Below are 16,002 nucleotides of genomic sequence, written 5' to 3' on the forward strand. Positions count from 1 at the left end.
AACAACTCTAGTTTCCCCTAGGCCATCAACTACTCTGCTTTGTTCTATTTCTGAGCAGGGGAGGAGCTGCCACTGGAGGTGGGGGATGGGCTAGGGCTCAATTTTGTTTGGTTTGATTTGGGGAAAATGGGTTTGGCTTGGGTTTCTAACATGTCAATAATGATTGTAATTTTTTAATATTATAAACATTGCCACATCATTTTTAGATGCCACTGCATTGCTCCGTTAACAGATTAAGCACTGATTTTTTAAACTTCAGGGACCAATAGCGCTCATTTTAAATTTCAAGGACCATAGTAAACTTTAGATTGTAACTTCAAATACCAAAACAAGGTATTTTGGTCCATGATAATAATCTATTCAGATAGAGTTTAAACATAGCATTTTTTTGCAATTCTCTTATGCTTTATAAACATATATAACTTTGATAGTTATTAGTATATAATTCAATAAAAATATATCCAAAAAACAAAGACCAAAAAGCATAAGAATAATAAATTCTTTGTTTGTATGTGTGTGTGTGTGTATATATATATTCATGTTAATTTTTGTTTTTTTAACTTTTTGATCCGTAAACAAAAAATTATTTTGTAGTACAAGACCTTAAGAATAGTGTTTGTATAATAAATCAATGCTCCATGTCATTTTCTTCAAGATCAAGCAGTTACTATTAATGATTCATATCTTTTTTAGCCAAAAACAAAAGTGCACCTAAACATGCTTTAAGCTTCTTCAAAAAGCATAAGAAAAGTGCTTCTAAGTCACGCTTCATTAAAGGAGCATTGCTTCAGCCAAGCGAAGCACTTAAATCTCAGGGCTTAGAGCTTTAAGCACTAAGCACGGCAAAGCACACCAACACAAGTCATAGTAAGAGACAAATCCTTTTAACTCTATGCCATCAACACTAATTGATACACACAATTAATTTATTTAAATATTTGTGTAAATTCACACTTGGTAACAAAACATGTCTAGAAGGCCTTCACAGGAACGCATATACATGCACACCCCATTGTGCAACAATAACACAGCAATGTGATATCGTGGAAATGCCGTTCCAATGTCCATAGGTCAACATTACAGGAAACAAAAACAAAACAAAACAAACAAATAAATAGTGCTGAAACTCCAATCTATTTAAGCTTCCCATCCGAGTTCTGACCACTAAGTCAAAAGCTTGGGCATATTTAGAACAAAATCTCATTTAGGCTCAAACAGGTTTACCAAGTAATATTGACTTCACTCAAGTCACTAGCCCTGCCTTTGACACCCCAGCCTTGTGGTTAAAGTAACAACTTCAGGCATGGCTAGCTCCGATAGTATGACGAGCAGTGTGTGTAGCTGTTTAGATAGTAAAAACAATGATTTCTGCCATTGCACATCTAATCAGTTCGTCCCTGGAACTTTAACCTGTAGTCATTTGCTGACTTAAGATCCACACCATTTCCATTTCTGCCCTCTTTTTTAGCAGTGGAACTATGGACCACTCTCCTTACCATGGAATTACACACTTGCCGTGATCTCTAAAATATTTCTTTTTATGTTCAACTTACCCCGTTTAAACATAATTTTCCCTTGTCTTCATTTCTATTATTTTCTCTCTTTTTTTCCAAAAAATATAAGTCAAGGTCAAATTAATATGATGTGCCTTCTTGTTTCTTTGTTATTCCTATCATATCATAGAATGGGGAAAGCACTTGAACGTTGTATGTGAAACAGTCCATCTAAAACAGTTTACAATACATTGAAGAAGTCATAACAGATGCATCATGGTCAGAAAATCACATATGATGTCAAAAGTCACATGCCAGAACAGAAAAGGCTTTAAAACCCAATAATTTAGGGTATGGAGAAGTACATACTTGAAAATGATTGTTGGTATTACAGCAAAAGCAATCATCAGAAACAACACTGCTCTGTTTGTAGGAATTCCTGAAGAAAATAAATAAATAAAAATGAAATCATTACATTTCAAACAATTGCTAAAGGATTTCAGGAGTTTATTGACAATCATCAAGCAGGTAAGAAAAAATGGAGATGAATTATCAACTGAAATTATGAAATGCCCAGTACAAATTCTTCCTGCAGAAGTACAACTTATTTTCTGGCATCTTAAACAGAGAAAAGAAATTGTGACTTAGCAGCAAACAGCAGCCATATCAAAGAAGGAATATATGAAAGAAAATGCAGGATGGAAACAGTGCACAATTGGTAGGGACAACAAGAAAAGGAATGAAATGAAAAAAAAAAAAATGTAGAATTCATGTGTATATATTACCAAATTAGGATCCATAGAAGAACTGCTCAAATCCTAAAAGCATTGAAATAAATGCCTTAATGAAAAGGTATAATGTACCATACCAACAAAGATGACACTTAACTACACAGAACCAATGTCAGCAGAAGAGGAAAAAATGGAATTTAATGCATTTTCACTACAATTTCCAGTGAAGGCCACATGAGAAGAAATAAAATAAAAACCTTTAGGCCAACATTCACTGAATACAACACTTAACAAGATAAAACTACCTAAATGACATTGGCTTACAGAAATAGGGTAACTCTGCACAAAAACTTCAAATAATACCACTGAATCACATTCCTCTATGACCTCACCAAAAATTTTAAGAACACTGCTGTAATCTAAAACTGTTGCGGATCATTTAGAACAGAATCTATAAAAATGAGACAGCCAAAGGAGGACAAACAATCAAATGCAAACAGAAACAACATACTGAGAAAAACCCCTAAATAACACATCTCATAATAAAAACATTATGGTGGGTCTGAATCTTGTTAAACCATTAAAGTATAATATGCAAGATATTAAGCAGAGATTCCATAAGGTTTTTCCAGATCCAAAAATGATGTGTTGTAGGTCATTGGCTTTATAAAAAATAATCTTACCATGAAGAAAAGGAACCCAATTTAAGAAGGGCAAAGACTTTCCTAATTGTTGAGCCCACCACTCAGCACCTGGAGAAGTTAAGAATTTGAGTATGAGGATCAAATGATTCACAGGGTATATTTCTTAGCAAAGAAATGTGAAATCTTCCAAAATTTCATGGAGCTCAAAAGCTTAGTGTAGAACAAAATAAAGGCAACCCAAGAAAATTACAGCGTCTTGGATTTTAAATTAAGTTTTAGAATACTGATTGAAAGTGCACAAAAGCACATTATTTAAAGAGAGGTAAGGAAAAGGGTGTGGAGGGGTTGAAGGCACATTGATAGCAGGAGCATACCTACAATAGCTGTGAAAAAATGAGCCACATATATCAACATAAGACCCTCAGTAGGCCCGTTGATAGCAGGAAGAATAAGGGTATTGGTGAAATAGCTGTACCAAGAAAATCAAATATCAATACTGCTAATAAAAAAATCCAACAGTCAATGGAATTTACATATATCAACATGACAAAACCAGTTCTGAAAAGCATAGTTTTAAACAATAATTAAAATAGTGCAAGGATACATTGAAGTCAAAACGCACAAACAGATCTGTAATCATCATCCAGGGTCAAAGAGCAAACAATAAGGGTTTTAATATATCCCCCACAAAAACCAGAAACCCCCAGCTATGACCCCCAGTAGACGGGAGAATCAAAGAAAAATTTTCATTTATAATATTCAAATGTATACAGCAATCCCTTTTTCTTATTGATGGAAAGTATAAATAAAATATTATTATAGTTTACAGATCCATAAAGGTAGGAAATAATGCAATGAATAAAATGCATAAATAATGAATGGGCATCAATTAAACTTACTGTTCCCATGTTGCACCATAAAATGGAATAGCTGAAATTACCCAGAACCAGAAAGTACTTCTTGCACACAAAGCAGTGTTCCCAAAAGCCAATGCTTCTAACTATATTTAAGAAAGAAAATGATAAAGGTGATGAATTTCCAAGGGCTACAAAATGACAACCAAATATGATGATACATACCGCACAAGCAAGAGCATCACATCCTACAATATATTGGGAAAGGCAAGAATATTATTTATCAATATTAACACTTAACCTATGGAAGAAAAGGAAATACAATATACACGACAACAGTATATTACCATGGTCAAAAAGCTCCCCTAATGGACTTGAGGAATTTGTCCGTCTAGCTTGCTTCCCATCAACAGCATCAAAGGTCTAAATGGAACTAGTGAAAGGTTAGAAAGAAAAGTGGTAAAAAGAATAATTAATTAAAAAGGAAAGAAAGGGAAAGAGAACGGCATGCCAATACAAGAATATTGATGAATAATCAAGTATGAAATACATTGCAGAGGGCACTGCAGAAATTCTGTCTACGAATCAGGGAATGAGATTTAGAATAAGGAAAAAAAAATTAAAATGCAATAAAAATTTCAATTTACAGAGACCAAGGAAGTGTGGATATGGCAAACTCCCCATCATGTCCAGATCTGAATTCTGACCTATGAAGCACGGGTGCAAATTCGGATTCAAGTGCGGGTGCAGATGTGGGTGTGGGACTCAGCAATTTTTTAAAAAGTAGGGTGCGGGTGAGACAGGGTGCGTCGATTAAAAAATTATTTAAAATATTTTTATTTTTATTTTCTATATATTGCTAAGCATATTTTTTTATATAATGATAAAAATATACCAATTTAAGAGTAATGGTAAACATATATTAATAAATTTAAAAGCATATTTATATATATTATTATAATGTTTACACAACTCCAATTTTAGCCCAATAACAAATTTATAATATTAAATTATTTTCCTTGAAAAAAAAGAGTAATGAGGTGATAAAATCAAAGTATTAAAGAATAATAAAAACTGATGGGTAAAGGTGATAAAATCAAAGAATCAAAACCTGTATCTTTACTGTTTTCACAAGTTCCAACATTTTCTATCTTTTTGACTTTTCAAGTTCTTATCTCTTATAGCAATACACCTATTCAAAATCTATCCACAGTCCACAACTTTCTCCCTTGCTCTCTCTGTAACAGTTTCAGGAGCTCAGTTTATCTCTTCTTCCTTATCTCAGTAGCGTCCTTATCTCTTCTTCCTTCTCTCTCTCTCTCTTTTTTTTTCTTCTCTCACAAGGCCGCATAAAGCAGAAGAATGGAGGCTAGCAACATGGTGGCAGCCTGTTTCAGCATCTGTTTCAGCCGGAATCGGGCCGTTTCAGCGCCCGTTTCTGCCAAAATCAGCCCAAATTGGCACTAATCGGTGTGAATCCGAAAACGAAAAAAATAAAAAATAAAGAATAAATAAAAAATGACACGGCACGGTCGCGCGGTCAGTGGCATCGCACACCGCACACCACGTAGTGCACGTCGGGTGCAAGTGCAGCGGCCCTGGAGCCTCACCCGTGCTTTCTAGGATCTGACACTTATTGGACACAGTAACTCCAGGGGTACAGTTGCATGCATGTTGATGACATTTCAGGGGAAAATTTTTTTAATGATTTCAAAGACAGGACATTCATACCTGGGACAATCTGAACAAAGGAGGTTATAAAATTTGGGGGGTGGGGGGAGAACTTTATCTAGTGAAACCTTAGGAAATTCCACCTCTGTCTCTCATTGTCATCTTTCACTTATGCATCGTCCTAGTCTTTGATACCTCTCCTCTCTATTCTTTTCTCAGATGTTGCTTCTAATAACAGTTTGCTCCTACACCAGCTCTTAAGACTGCAGTGGGCCTTCGGCAATCATTTTAAAATACACCAATTTAAATAATTTATTAACTCAAGCCAAAATACTTGAAAATAGGTATATCACAGCAAAGTTAGAAGCCACATACAGCTTGAAAATATCTGTATTTTAGAATCCCAAAACAGATTGAAAATAATTTCTCAAAATTATTAGTTGTTTTTTCAAAATCTAAAACTAACATCAAATATACTTTAAAATTATACTAATTAATTAATTGCCATCTCTCCACTGTATCATATCCTTGTGTTTCAAAAATTGCCTGTCATTCTTGTCCATATTAAGGTTAGCAGCAGCATACTAAAGTTTCCACAACTACTATGCATTCCAAACCATTCAATATATGATTAAATCTAGCGGAGACTAAAAGCCTTACAACACAATCCCCATCATTCAACTTGTTTAAAAAACTAGGGATGTTCAAAACCCCAATTCTCTTGACTTCAATAAAGAAAATAAGATCATAACAATAAACAAGCCTTCATCCCAAATTTTTGGGATCAGCTATGGATCTTAACAGATGAGTCAAGGTCGGCCACAAATATTCTTTTCTACCATTCCATTCTATCCGAAGTCAAACTCTCTAGTACTCCTTCGATGTACACTATTTTAGTCCGACTTAACCAAAAGCCTTTAGATTCTGAAGTGCCTCACCAAAATAAGAACAGCATAACAATCAATATAAATTGTAAAGGCAAAATAGCAAACTATAAAACTAAAATAATACAAGAAAGTGAAAGAAATAGGAATCAGGAAATATTGTATAAGTAACTTAGCTTTATTAATCTATCAGCTGTCACAAAGCATGCCTAATATACATAAAATACAATAACATGATTGGACAAAACAACATGACTACAAAAAGCTTGAATAAAATCCAAACAAACCTGATAGAGAAAAAGAAGCAATCCGTGGGCAAAATGAACCCATCTTGGAGGAGACAAATCCAAGCGAGGTGAATATATCTAAAACAAAAATTATGAAGGATTCAGAGAAGTCAGAAGGCACACAGAACAGCATCACTTCTCTTTATAAATTTGGAAGCATGTGAAAAAACAATCTGTGTTTGTAAACAAAATGTTTCATGCAACTCATTATTTAACAAATTATATACCAATTTTTCTGTCCAATTACAAAACAACCAATCTAGGGCACAGAGCACACAAATGGAGGCTGCCACATGACTATTTAAGACAATTGGGCAATGAATGCTTTACAAAGTATTTGGTGCAGGACAAACCAAAACAATGTAACAGTAAATCAAAGAGTATGAAAAATAAAAATAGAGGACAGGAGCCAGCACCTAGGCCTGCTTGGAGTCAGCAACATGCATGGGAAAACCTATAGGAGTCAGCATCTAGTGACACACAATGGAAATTGTGAAAGGACTAGATCTCATTCTAGCTAGACAAAAACCTTTAAATTCATAAGGGTCTCCTTGAATCCACAAGGAAGAACTCTAGAATCCACCATAAATAAAGAAAACCTCAATTTTATAGTAAGTGAATTGTTAATTCTGTTTTATAAGTTGAAAGCTTATTTAAAGTCTCAAAAATATTTATTTTACAAGGAAATAAAAATCTATCTAAGAACTAACAAATGATAAAAATAAACTCCATATGTTGTCCTACATTGAAGCATTTAAAGTAGAACAGAAAGCATGAAAGGGCTGGATATCATTCTAGCTCATTAGACGCAGATCCTTGCATCCATAAGGCCTTGAATCTACAAGGAAAAACTCTGGAATCCACCAGAACTAAAGAAAACCTCAATTTTATTGAAAACAAATTCCTATTTTCGTTTTACACAATGCAAGCCTATTTTAAGGCCCAAAAAAACATTATTTCACAAGTAAAAATATTCCTAAACATATCCTAATTGATAGAGTACCATAATATGACTATACTTTGACTAAGAAATCCTTAAAAACACCTAAAATCAAGGAAATAAAACCAGCATTGGTAAAAGTGCGCTTAAGCTCAAAGCGGGAAGCCCCAAGACTCTAGCACTTGTTACCTCAAAAGCTAGGCTCATTCAGGCACGCTTTTTGGCACTTTTTTATATTTTAAAAAAAATAAATAAATAAATTAATAAATTAAAAAAAAAAAAAAAAAAAAAAAAAAAAAAAAAAAAAAAAAAAAAAAAAAAAAAAAACTGAATTAAAACTAAAGGATCTTGACATTATCAATATAAACCATTGATTTGGCATATTTTAAGTGTAACTTGTCATGAAACCCATAACCTCCTAGTTCTTCTCTATTTTTATTTTTATTTTTTCTTGATTTTTTCTCCTTGAAACAATAACCCACCCAGCTTCTTCTTATTCTATTTTGTCCCTTTTGGATTACTTCTTGGTGCCAATTACCATATTGCCATGTCGTCATATTCTTAGCTCATCCATGAAAAAAAACAAAGGTATGATATAATAAATTTGTGGTAATTGTTTAGTTACTTTAGTGGTTGATGTTGAACATAACAAACTAATTCTTATAGAGTTATAGTCATTATGTGATTAAATTATAACTAATATTACTAATTAGTCATAGGGCATTATGGATATTTGAGATTTAAGAAAGGATATTACATGGAAGTACTTATATCTAGTTGATCCAAAAAAATAAAATGACTTCACTTGCAATTTTGTGTTAAAATTGCAAAAGTAGGGCTTTATCTAAATGTTAGATGAATTATATAAAAAAACTTATTTCAATTTATATGATAATTTGATCATTTGATTGTTGCATTTATCATTAATAATTATCTTTTAAAAATGTGTACTTCACTTCAATCAGGCGTGTGTTTGAGCTTTGCACTTTGCACCTAGGCTCCAAGATGCCTTTGCACTTAAGTGCGCCCCTTGCTTTTACCAACATTAAATAGAACTCTCCCCAAAAAACAAAAATTACATAAAAACCAAAATATCACTCTTCCGATGCTTTTGAGCGAGTCGGTGACCTTACCGATACTGTCTTAGAGGTCGTTCCACCAAGGGAAGGTACTCCTTTAGCTTTTTCACTCTCCGAAGACTCCGAGTTGTTTCGGCAGCACCATTTGCTGGGTTATAACCACTTTTCCCCTTTATCCGAGATGGGTCTTGATATGAACGAGAGTGTGACTCCTAGGCTAATATGGGATGTTTCTTTGGCCTAGGGTAAGGATGGGGAGGACTACAATTTTATGGATCCTCTGGCATTGTGGGATCCTAATGGTGGCCTCAATCTTGCCACAAAGGATTGCAAAACAGATGGATTTTTTCAGAGGATTAACTGGAGCCTTCGGAATGGGTGAGCACGATGATCAAAGGTTTTGCTACTTTTGTGGAATTCCCAATTGCTTGTTGTGAGAGGCAATGTATTGATTGCTTTAAAAAATTGGAGAAAGTGTGGGAGAAACAAGCTACTGTTGTCAACACTCATCGGGTAGGTATCTCAAGCCAAAAAGGTATGAGGGAGTTAAAAAATTTGATTTCCACTGTCAATTATGAGAGGCAGTTTGGTAGAAGTTCTAGAGGCAGATTGAAAGCCTCTGGGTTGGGTTTGTCTGTTTATCCATGAATTTGAAGCTTCTGTCTTGGAATGTGAGGGGATTGAATAATCCTCATAAAAGACTAGTTGTGACAAATCTTCTAAAGAAGTGGAAATGTGATATTGTTTGTTGCCTTCAAGAAACTAAACTAGACAGTACCAGCTCTAACATGGTAAAAAGTATTTGGGGCAGCCCCTTTATAGACTGGGTGGCTTTAGAGGCCATTTGTACAACTAGGGGTGTACTTCTGATGTGGGATAAGAGGGTATTTAAGAAAGTTGATTTTATGGCTAGAAGGCTTTCAGTTTCAGTCGTTTTGAAGGGTATGGCAGATGGTTTTGAATGGATCTGTTCGGGGGTTTATGGACCGACCAATGGAAGCCTTAGGGATGTATTATGGGCAGAGCTAGACATTGTGAGATGACGATGGCTTTTGGCTTGGTGTTTGCTTGAAGATTTCAATATTATTAGATTTCTGACTAAGAGACTTGGATGTTCTTCGTTCAGTCCAGCCATGTTTAAATTCTCGAATTTTATTGCGAAACACTCTTTGGTTGATTTGCCTTTGGAGGGAGGTGAGTGCACGTGGCTTTGTGACTCTGACAAACCCACCGTGTCCAAAATTGATAAAATGTTGGTGTTTGCAGATTGGGAGGATCATTTCTTAGATGTGACCCAAAGAATTTTTCCGAGGGTGCTGTTTGATCATTGTCCTCTACTCTTGGAGGCAAGAGGGATGTCTAGGGGGAGGAGTCCATTCAAATTTGAAAATATGTGGTTAAAGGTAGAGGGCTTTGTGGATATGGAGCGTCAATGGTGGAGTAGTTATCATCTTTTGGGACCTCCTAATTATATTCTAGCATGTAAACCGAAGGCTCTCAAAGGGGACTTGAAACACTAGAACAAGCATGTTTTTGGGGATGTTTCTTTTAGGAAAAAAATGCTTGATGACTGAGCTCTTAGACATTGATATGAAAGAGGGGATGCAAGTTCTGACCCAAGTGGACAAAGACGAGTGGTGGTTAAATTTGATATAGATTTTTTGGCTTCTTTGGAAGAGATTTCCCGGAGGCAAAAATCTAAGGCGCTGTTTATTAAAGAAGATGATAATAACACTCGCTTTTTTCATAGACTTGCTAACTCTCATAGGTGAACCAATCAGATTAGGGGGGTGGAGGTTGGGGGGGGTTCTCTATGAGGATGAGTCTGAAGTTATGAATCCGGTAGTGGATTTTTATAAGAAATTATATCAGGAACCGAAATCTTAGAGGCCTACTATTAATGGTTTAGACTTTGCACGTTTAGACAAAGCTAAGAGATATTCTTTGGAGAAGGAGTTTAAGAAGGAGGAGGTTCTAGGTACTCTTACGGAGGCGGAAGATGATAAGGCACCTAGGCCAGATGGTTTTACCATGGCATTTTTCCAAAAATGTTGGAGTGTACTAGAACAAAATGTTATGGCTTTTTTCACGGATTTTCATAGTCAGTGTATTTTTGAGAAGTCTCTCAATGCCACTTTTCTATATTTGATCCCCAAGAAAGTCAATGCAATCAATATAAAAGACTTTTGTCCTATAAGTCTTGTGGGTAACCTTTATAAACTTTTGGCTAAGGTGTTGGCACATAGACTTTGTGGGGTTTTGGATAAGTTGATATTTGCTTCTTAGAATTCTTTTGTTTCTTTTGTTGGAGGGAGACAAATCCTAGAATTGGTTCTAATTGCCAATGAATGCTTGGATAGTAGATTGAAGAGTGGCATCTCTGGGGTTATTGTTAAGCTAGACATTGAGAAGGCATATGACCATGTGAATTGGAATGCCTTATTTAATCTTATGGAGAGGATGGGTTTTGGGGCGAGGTGAGGGAGATGTATTATGGCCTGTATTTCTACAATTAGATTCTCAGTTCTACTGAACAGGTCTCCTGCGGATTTTTTGGGTAGTTCTCATGGTATCTGCCAAGGGGATCCCGTCTCCATTGTTATTTCTCTTGATTATTGAGATGTTGATCAGGTTGTTGAAGAGAACGGAAAATGATAGTTTTCTTTGTGGTTTTCAGGCAGGGTCTCATAGATAAGGAGGTTTGAAAATTTCTCATCTTCTTTTTGCTGATGACACTATTTTGTTTTGTGATGCTTCCAGAGAACAGTTATTATACATTCGGATGGTATTGATTTTTTTTGAAGCTATTACAGGCTTGAGAGTCAATGGTGGTAAGAGTGAGATTGTGCCGGTGGGTGATGTTGGGAATTTGAATGTCTTGGCTCGTGTTTTATGTTGCAGGGTGGGTAACTTGCCCATGACTTATTTGGGCATGCCACTTGGGGCTCATTATAAGGACTCATCGATATGGAACCCTATTATAGAAAAGATGGAGAGGCGGCTCTCTGGCTGGAAACACCTATATCTGTCGAAAGGTGGCAAGCTTACTTTATTAAAGAATACCACCTCTAGTCTTCCCAACTATTTTTTATCCTTGTTTACTATTCCCCAAGCAATGGCAGCTAGACTAGAAAGGATTCAGAGGACTTTCCTTTGGGAAGCCTCCAAGGATGTTTTTTAATATTCGTTGATTGCTTGGGAGAAGGCTTGTTTGCCTGTTTAGGATGGTGGTTTGGGGATCCGGAGGGTTGGGTTGTTTAACCAAGCTTTGCTTGGTGTTTTGGGAAAGAAAGTAATAGGTTATGGCATCAAGTTATTGCAACCAAGTATGGTGAGGCTAGAGGAGGCTAGTGCACTAGAATTGTAAGAGGTACTCATGGGTGTGGGATGTGGAAGAGCATTAGAGAAGGAGCAGAGAAGCTCTTTGGACAGGTAGCAAAGTTCTTTGGACAAGTAGTGTATAATGTGGGGAAGGTCACCATATTAGTTTCTGGCATGATCCTTGGTGTGGGATTACTCCTTTAAAGGACCTTTTTCTTTATCTGTTTACCTGTTCTCTATCTAAATAGGCTTGGATTTCTAACCTCATTGTATTTTCCTTAAAAGGGGGAAGTAGGAGCTAGAATTTTCAATTCCGTCGAGCTCCAAAGGATTGGGAGCAGGAAAATGTTTGTTCTTTCATTGAGTTTCTATATTCCACTATGCTGATGGGTGAGGGGGATGATACTTTGACTTGGAAGTTGACTAAGAAGTGGGTGTTTGATGTGCGCTTTTACTATAAGTTGTTGTCTGGTCCTCTTAATGAGGTTTTCCTTGGAAATGTATTTGGTGTGCAAAGGGGCCTAAATAGATGTCTTTCTTTTTATGGATAGCCATTAGGGATGGGATATTCACTATTGATAATCTAGTTAAGAGAGGTCAATCTGATAATCTAGTTAAGAGAGTTCAATCCTTGATTAACAGGTGTTGTTTATGTTGTTGTGATGGGTAAATTGTGGATCATCTTCTACTCCACTGTAAGTTTTCTCATGCATTATGGAGTGCAATTTTCGAGGTATTCGGGATCCGTTGGGTATTGCCAAAGACAGTAAGTTCTCTCCTCTTTGCTTGAAGAAATTGGTTTGGAAAGCATTTGTCAGCCATATGAAATATGGTCCCAGCATGTTTAATGTGGCTGGTTTGGACAAAATGTAATACATGCACCTTTGAAGACAATGAGAGAACCTTAGATCTTTTAAAAGCTCCTCTTCGGTACTTTGTTTAAGTGGGCGCATGTTTGGGGTTTTACAAATTGTCCATTTCTGAATTCTTACACTATTAGATTAATTTTTTGAACCTGCTGTTTTTTTTCTTGATCAAAATGTTCACAACATTTTTGAATAAAAGTTTTATTACCTATCAAAAAAATAAATAAATAACATATGATAGAAGTAAAACCTCATATGTTGACCTACATCATCTAGGGTTGGCTAGAGTCGACACCAAACCATTGGGACAATTTCAATAGAAATTTATTACGTCATTGTGTTTATATAGACTACCAAACCCTAATTCTAATTCACATAGGAAAACCTAATCCAAAATGACTTCGAAAATCCCAATTATTGAATTTAAAAAATAATCTTTTCTATAGGACATTAAATAAAAATACTAATAAACCTAATTACCTATTGGTAAAATACAAATTACTAGTAAAAATATATTTGAATATTACTAAATTAAAAAGTGATTTCTCTCCAAGCCACCTACATCAGTATTTCAACAAGAAATTCATACCAAGTAACATAGAGTCTCAATTATTATAGAAAATGTTACAAAACCCGTGCATTTAAGGCAAAGAGCACACTAAAACTTGAATGTACATTATATCTTGTCCGTATCCCACATAACATTCAAGGGTTTAAGATACTTATAAACTTGTGAAAGATTCTAAAACAAATAATTACATATTATATGAATAAACACAAATCACAATAAAACCCAAACACAAGAGTGATTACTAAGGAAAAAACCCACGACCAAAAAAAAAAAAGTTGCTATATAATACACTTACAAACCCTCCTACTCTATAGACGTACTTGTATCCAAGCTCCCTGCTCCTTTTAGCAACCAGCAGTACCAGCCCTTTCTCTTCAGTAGTACCAATTCCACAAGTTGAGGGTCCGTTTGGTTGGGTAGAAAACAAGAAGGATAGAAAATGGAAGAAAAAATAGGAGAGAATATGGGGGGAGAAGTGTGTTTGGCTGAGAGTGGAAATGGGAGTAGAAAATGGCGGGGCCCATAAATTTTCTCCCCGGGCCCACCAAAACCCAATCTCCACAAATTGGGGAGAAAATAGGAAGGAAAACAAGGCTTGCTTTATCGGACAAAATACCCCAGCACCAACATTCAATTCTTTGAACTTATCTTTCTTTTTTATCTTTATCTGATGTTGTCTCATTCTCTCTCTTTTTTATTTTTTGGGTGTTCATCTGTTTCTTCTCCTATCAGGTTTGTTTTTCTGTTTATTTTTTATTTTTTATAAAACAGTCTTGGATTCTTGAATTTTTTGTGCTCCTTTTTTTTTTAAAATAACTAAATAAATAAAATGTCCATTCATACACAATATTTTAATAAAAATATAATGTGTTACTTCGTTTTATCTTATAGGGACATGATGGTAAATTTTACAAATTATATTTTCTATCCTCTCATTTTTCTTCATAACCAAACAAAAGAGTTTTTCATCCTTCCATTTTTCCACACCCCAACCAAGCACATAAGAGAATTAAAATCTCTCCCATTTTCCCACTTTTCCATCTCCCCAACCAAATGGACCCTTGAGCTAATGGATAGTCCAAGGCCACTTGAATGTTTTGGGATGATCTCTGTGATTTCCAACACCAAACACTCAATCCATAGTCCAAAAGGATAAATGGGAGTGTTGGATTTGATCTCCTCTCAAAGTGTATGGCAATTTGGAGAGGGTGAAGTTCTAGAGGCTATAATAGGTTTTTTCTCTAAGGGAATGGGTACTCTCCTTCTCACTTCATGAGTTAGGGTGTGATTTTGTGGATTTACGAGAAACTAAAGAGGGGTGGTTGGATAGGATAGAAAGGTAACGAATTCCTCTCAGGTGCAAACTCGCTCAACCAAAACTCATGCTGATTTCAGGTGCAACTCTTTGCCAAAATGATTTTCTAAAAATTGTCATTTCGCTCAAAATTTGCCAGACAAGGAAATTTCATTTGAGCAAAATTCTGGCTTTTGCAGTTCCAACTTCAGCTTCTAATCCTCATCTCAAATGCAAATACAGCTCAAATGAAATTTAATACATGGAAAAACTTACAATTTACACACAGACTTTGTCACAGAATTAGCCAACACAAATTCCTAACGATATATTTAACTGCTCAAGAGAGAAAAAAAGGTACTAGGAAAGGAGTGCAAGAAAGATGGGCTTGATAGCTATGTTGTCCAAAAAGCTCATAGGAGGACACTACAAATTTATGACCAACAATACCAAAGATGTAGACACAACTAACCAGAAACTCCAGCATATGTTTTCCTGAAAAAATTTTAGGGAAAATTACAATTTATTATGTACTCTGCATCCCTCACTTTTAAATATTAACTGGTTTGGATTGAAGTTAAACTATATCTTTTGGTGAATCAATCAATTATCTACTTGAAACCATGTTACGCAAAATCTTTCTTCATTCTTTCTTTCAAACCTTGCATCCAAAACGTATTAATGAATCCACTCCACAAGAACACCATGATAATTGAGGAAAATAATGGGAAAATGGTTGTTCACAACTAGGATGTCAATTAGATGATGTTGATGTGATATCACTTGAGGGTTCATCAAAACGTACCAATTTAATCCAAATTGTAAGAAGGTTTGCTTTGTTTATCTAAGAGTAAAGTAAAGTTGATGAGAATCAACAAGCATTCAAGGATCCATTGTATGTTTCAGTTGGGCCTATTACTAAAGCAAGATTCAAGAAGATCAAAAAAACACTTAATGGACTGATTCAAAAGATTTAGGCTAATTCTAATGGAGGACATTCCAAACTTGGCCCAAAGGAAGATGAAGGTATAATAAATTTAATTCAAGCTGTTGAGGGCTAATCTGGCTTAATTGGGCATGATTTATAGTGTGGATTAATGGCTAATTGATTTTCCAGCTCCATATCAGTTAATAGATATTTTTTCTAATCTGGAGCATTTAATTTTGGACCAAATCTACCTTAATTTTAGGTTTTTATTATTTAGAACGTTTTTAGCTATTTTTCCTATTTTGGATCTGCTAATTTCAGACCAAATCAACTTTTATTTAGAGTTTTATTATTTAGTACGTTTTATATATTTTCTATTTCCAGTCATGTCTTATAAATAACATGCATTTATTGTAATAGGGAGATTATTGAATTAAAA

General features: G+C 35.2%; 1 protein-coding gene across 3 annotated transcripts in view; it reads right to left on the reverse strand.

Moving 5' to 3' along the window:
• Window positions 1-16,002, reverse strand: part of LOC112018926 (choline/ethanolaminephosphotransferase 1) — a 51,990-nt gene that overhangs the window by 27,464 nt on the left and 8,524 nt on the right. For all 3 annotated transcript variants that reach the window (XM_024051458.2, XM_065770721.1, XM_065770720.1), the window contains 7 exons: window positions 6,565-6,642; window positions 4,070-4,145; window positions 3,948-3,970; window positions 3,768-3,868; window positions 3,243-3,337; window positions 2,908-2,976; window positions 1,863-1,932 (listed from right to left, as the gene is read on the reverse strand). In XM_024051458.2, coding sequence (XP_023907226.1) covers window positions 1,863-1,932; window positions 2,908-2,976; window positions 3,243-3,337; window positions 3,768-3,868; window positions 3,948-3,970; window positions 4,070-4,145; window positions 6,565-6,642 — 512 coding nt within the window. The remainder of the gene's footprint in view (window positions 1-1,862; window positions 1,933-2,907; window positions 2,977-3,242; window positions 3,338-3,767; window positions 3,869-3,947; window positions 3,971-4,069; window positions 4,146-6,564; window positions 6,643-16,002) is intronic.

Source organism: Quercus suber, unplaced genomic scaffold (genome assembly GCF_002906115.3).
Source record: "Quercus suber isolate HL8 unplaced genomic scaffold, Cork oak 2.0 scaffold_35, whole genome shotgun sequence".
NCBI classification, from domain to species: Eukaryota; Viridiplantae; Streptophyta; class Magnoliopsida; order Fagales; family Fagaceae; genus Quercus; species Quercus suber.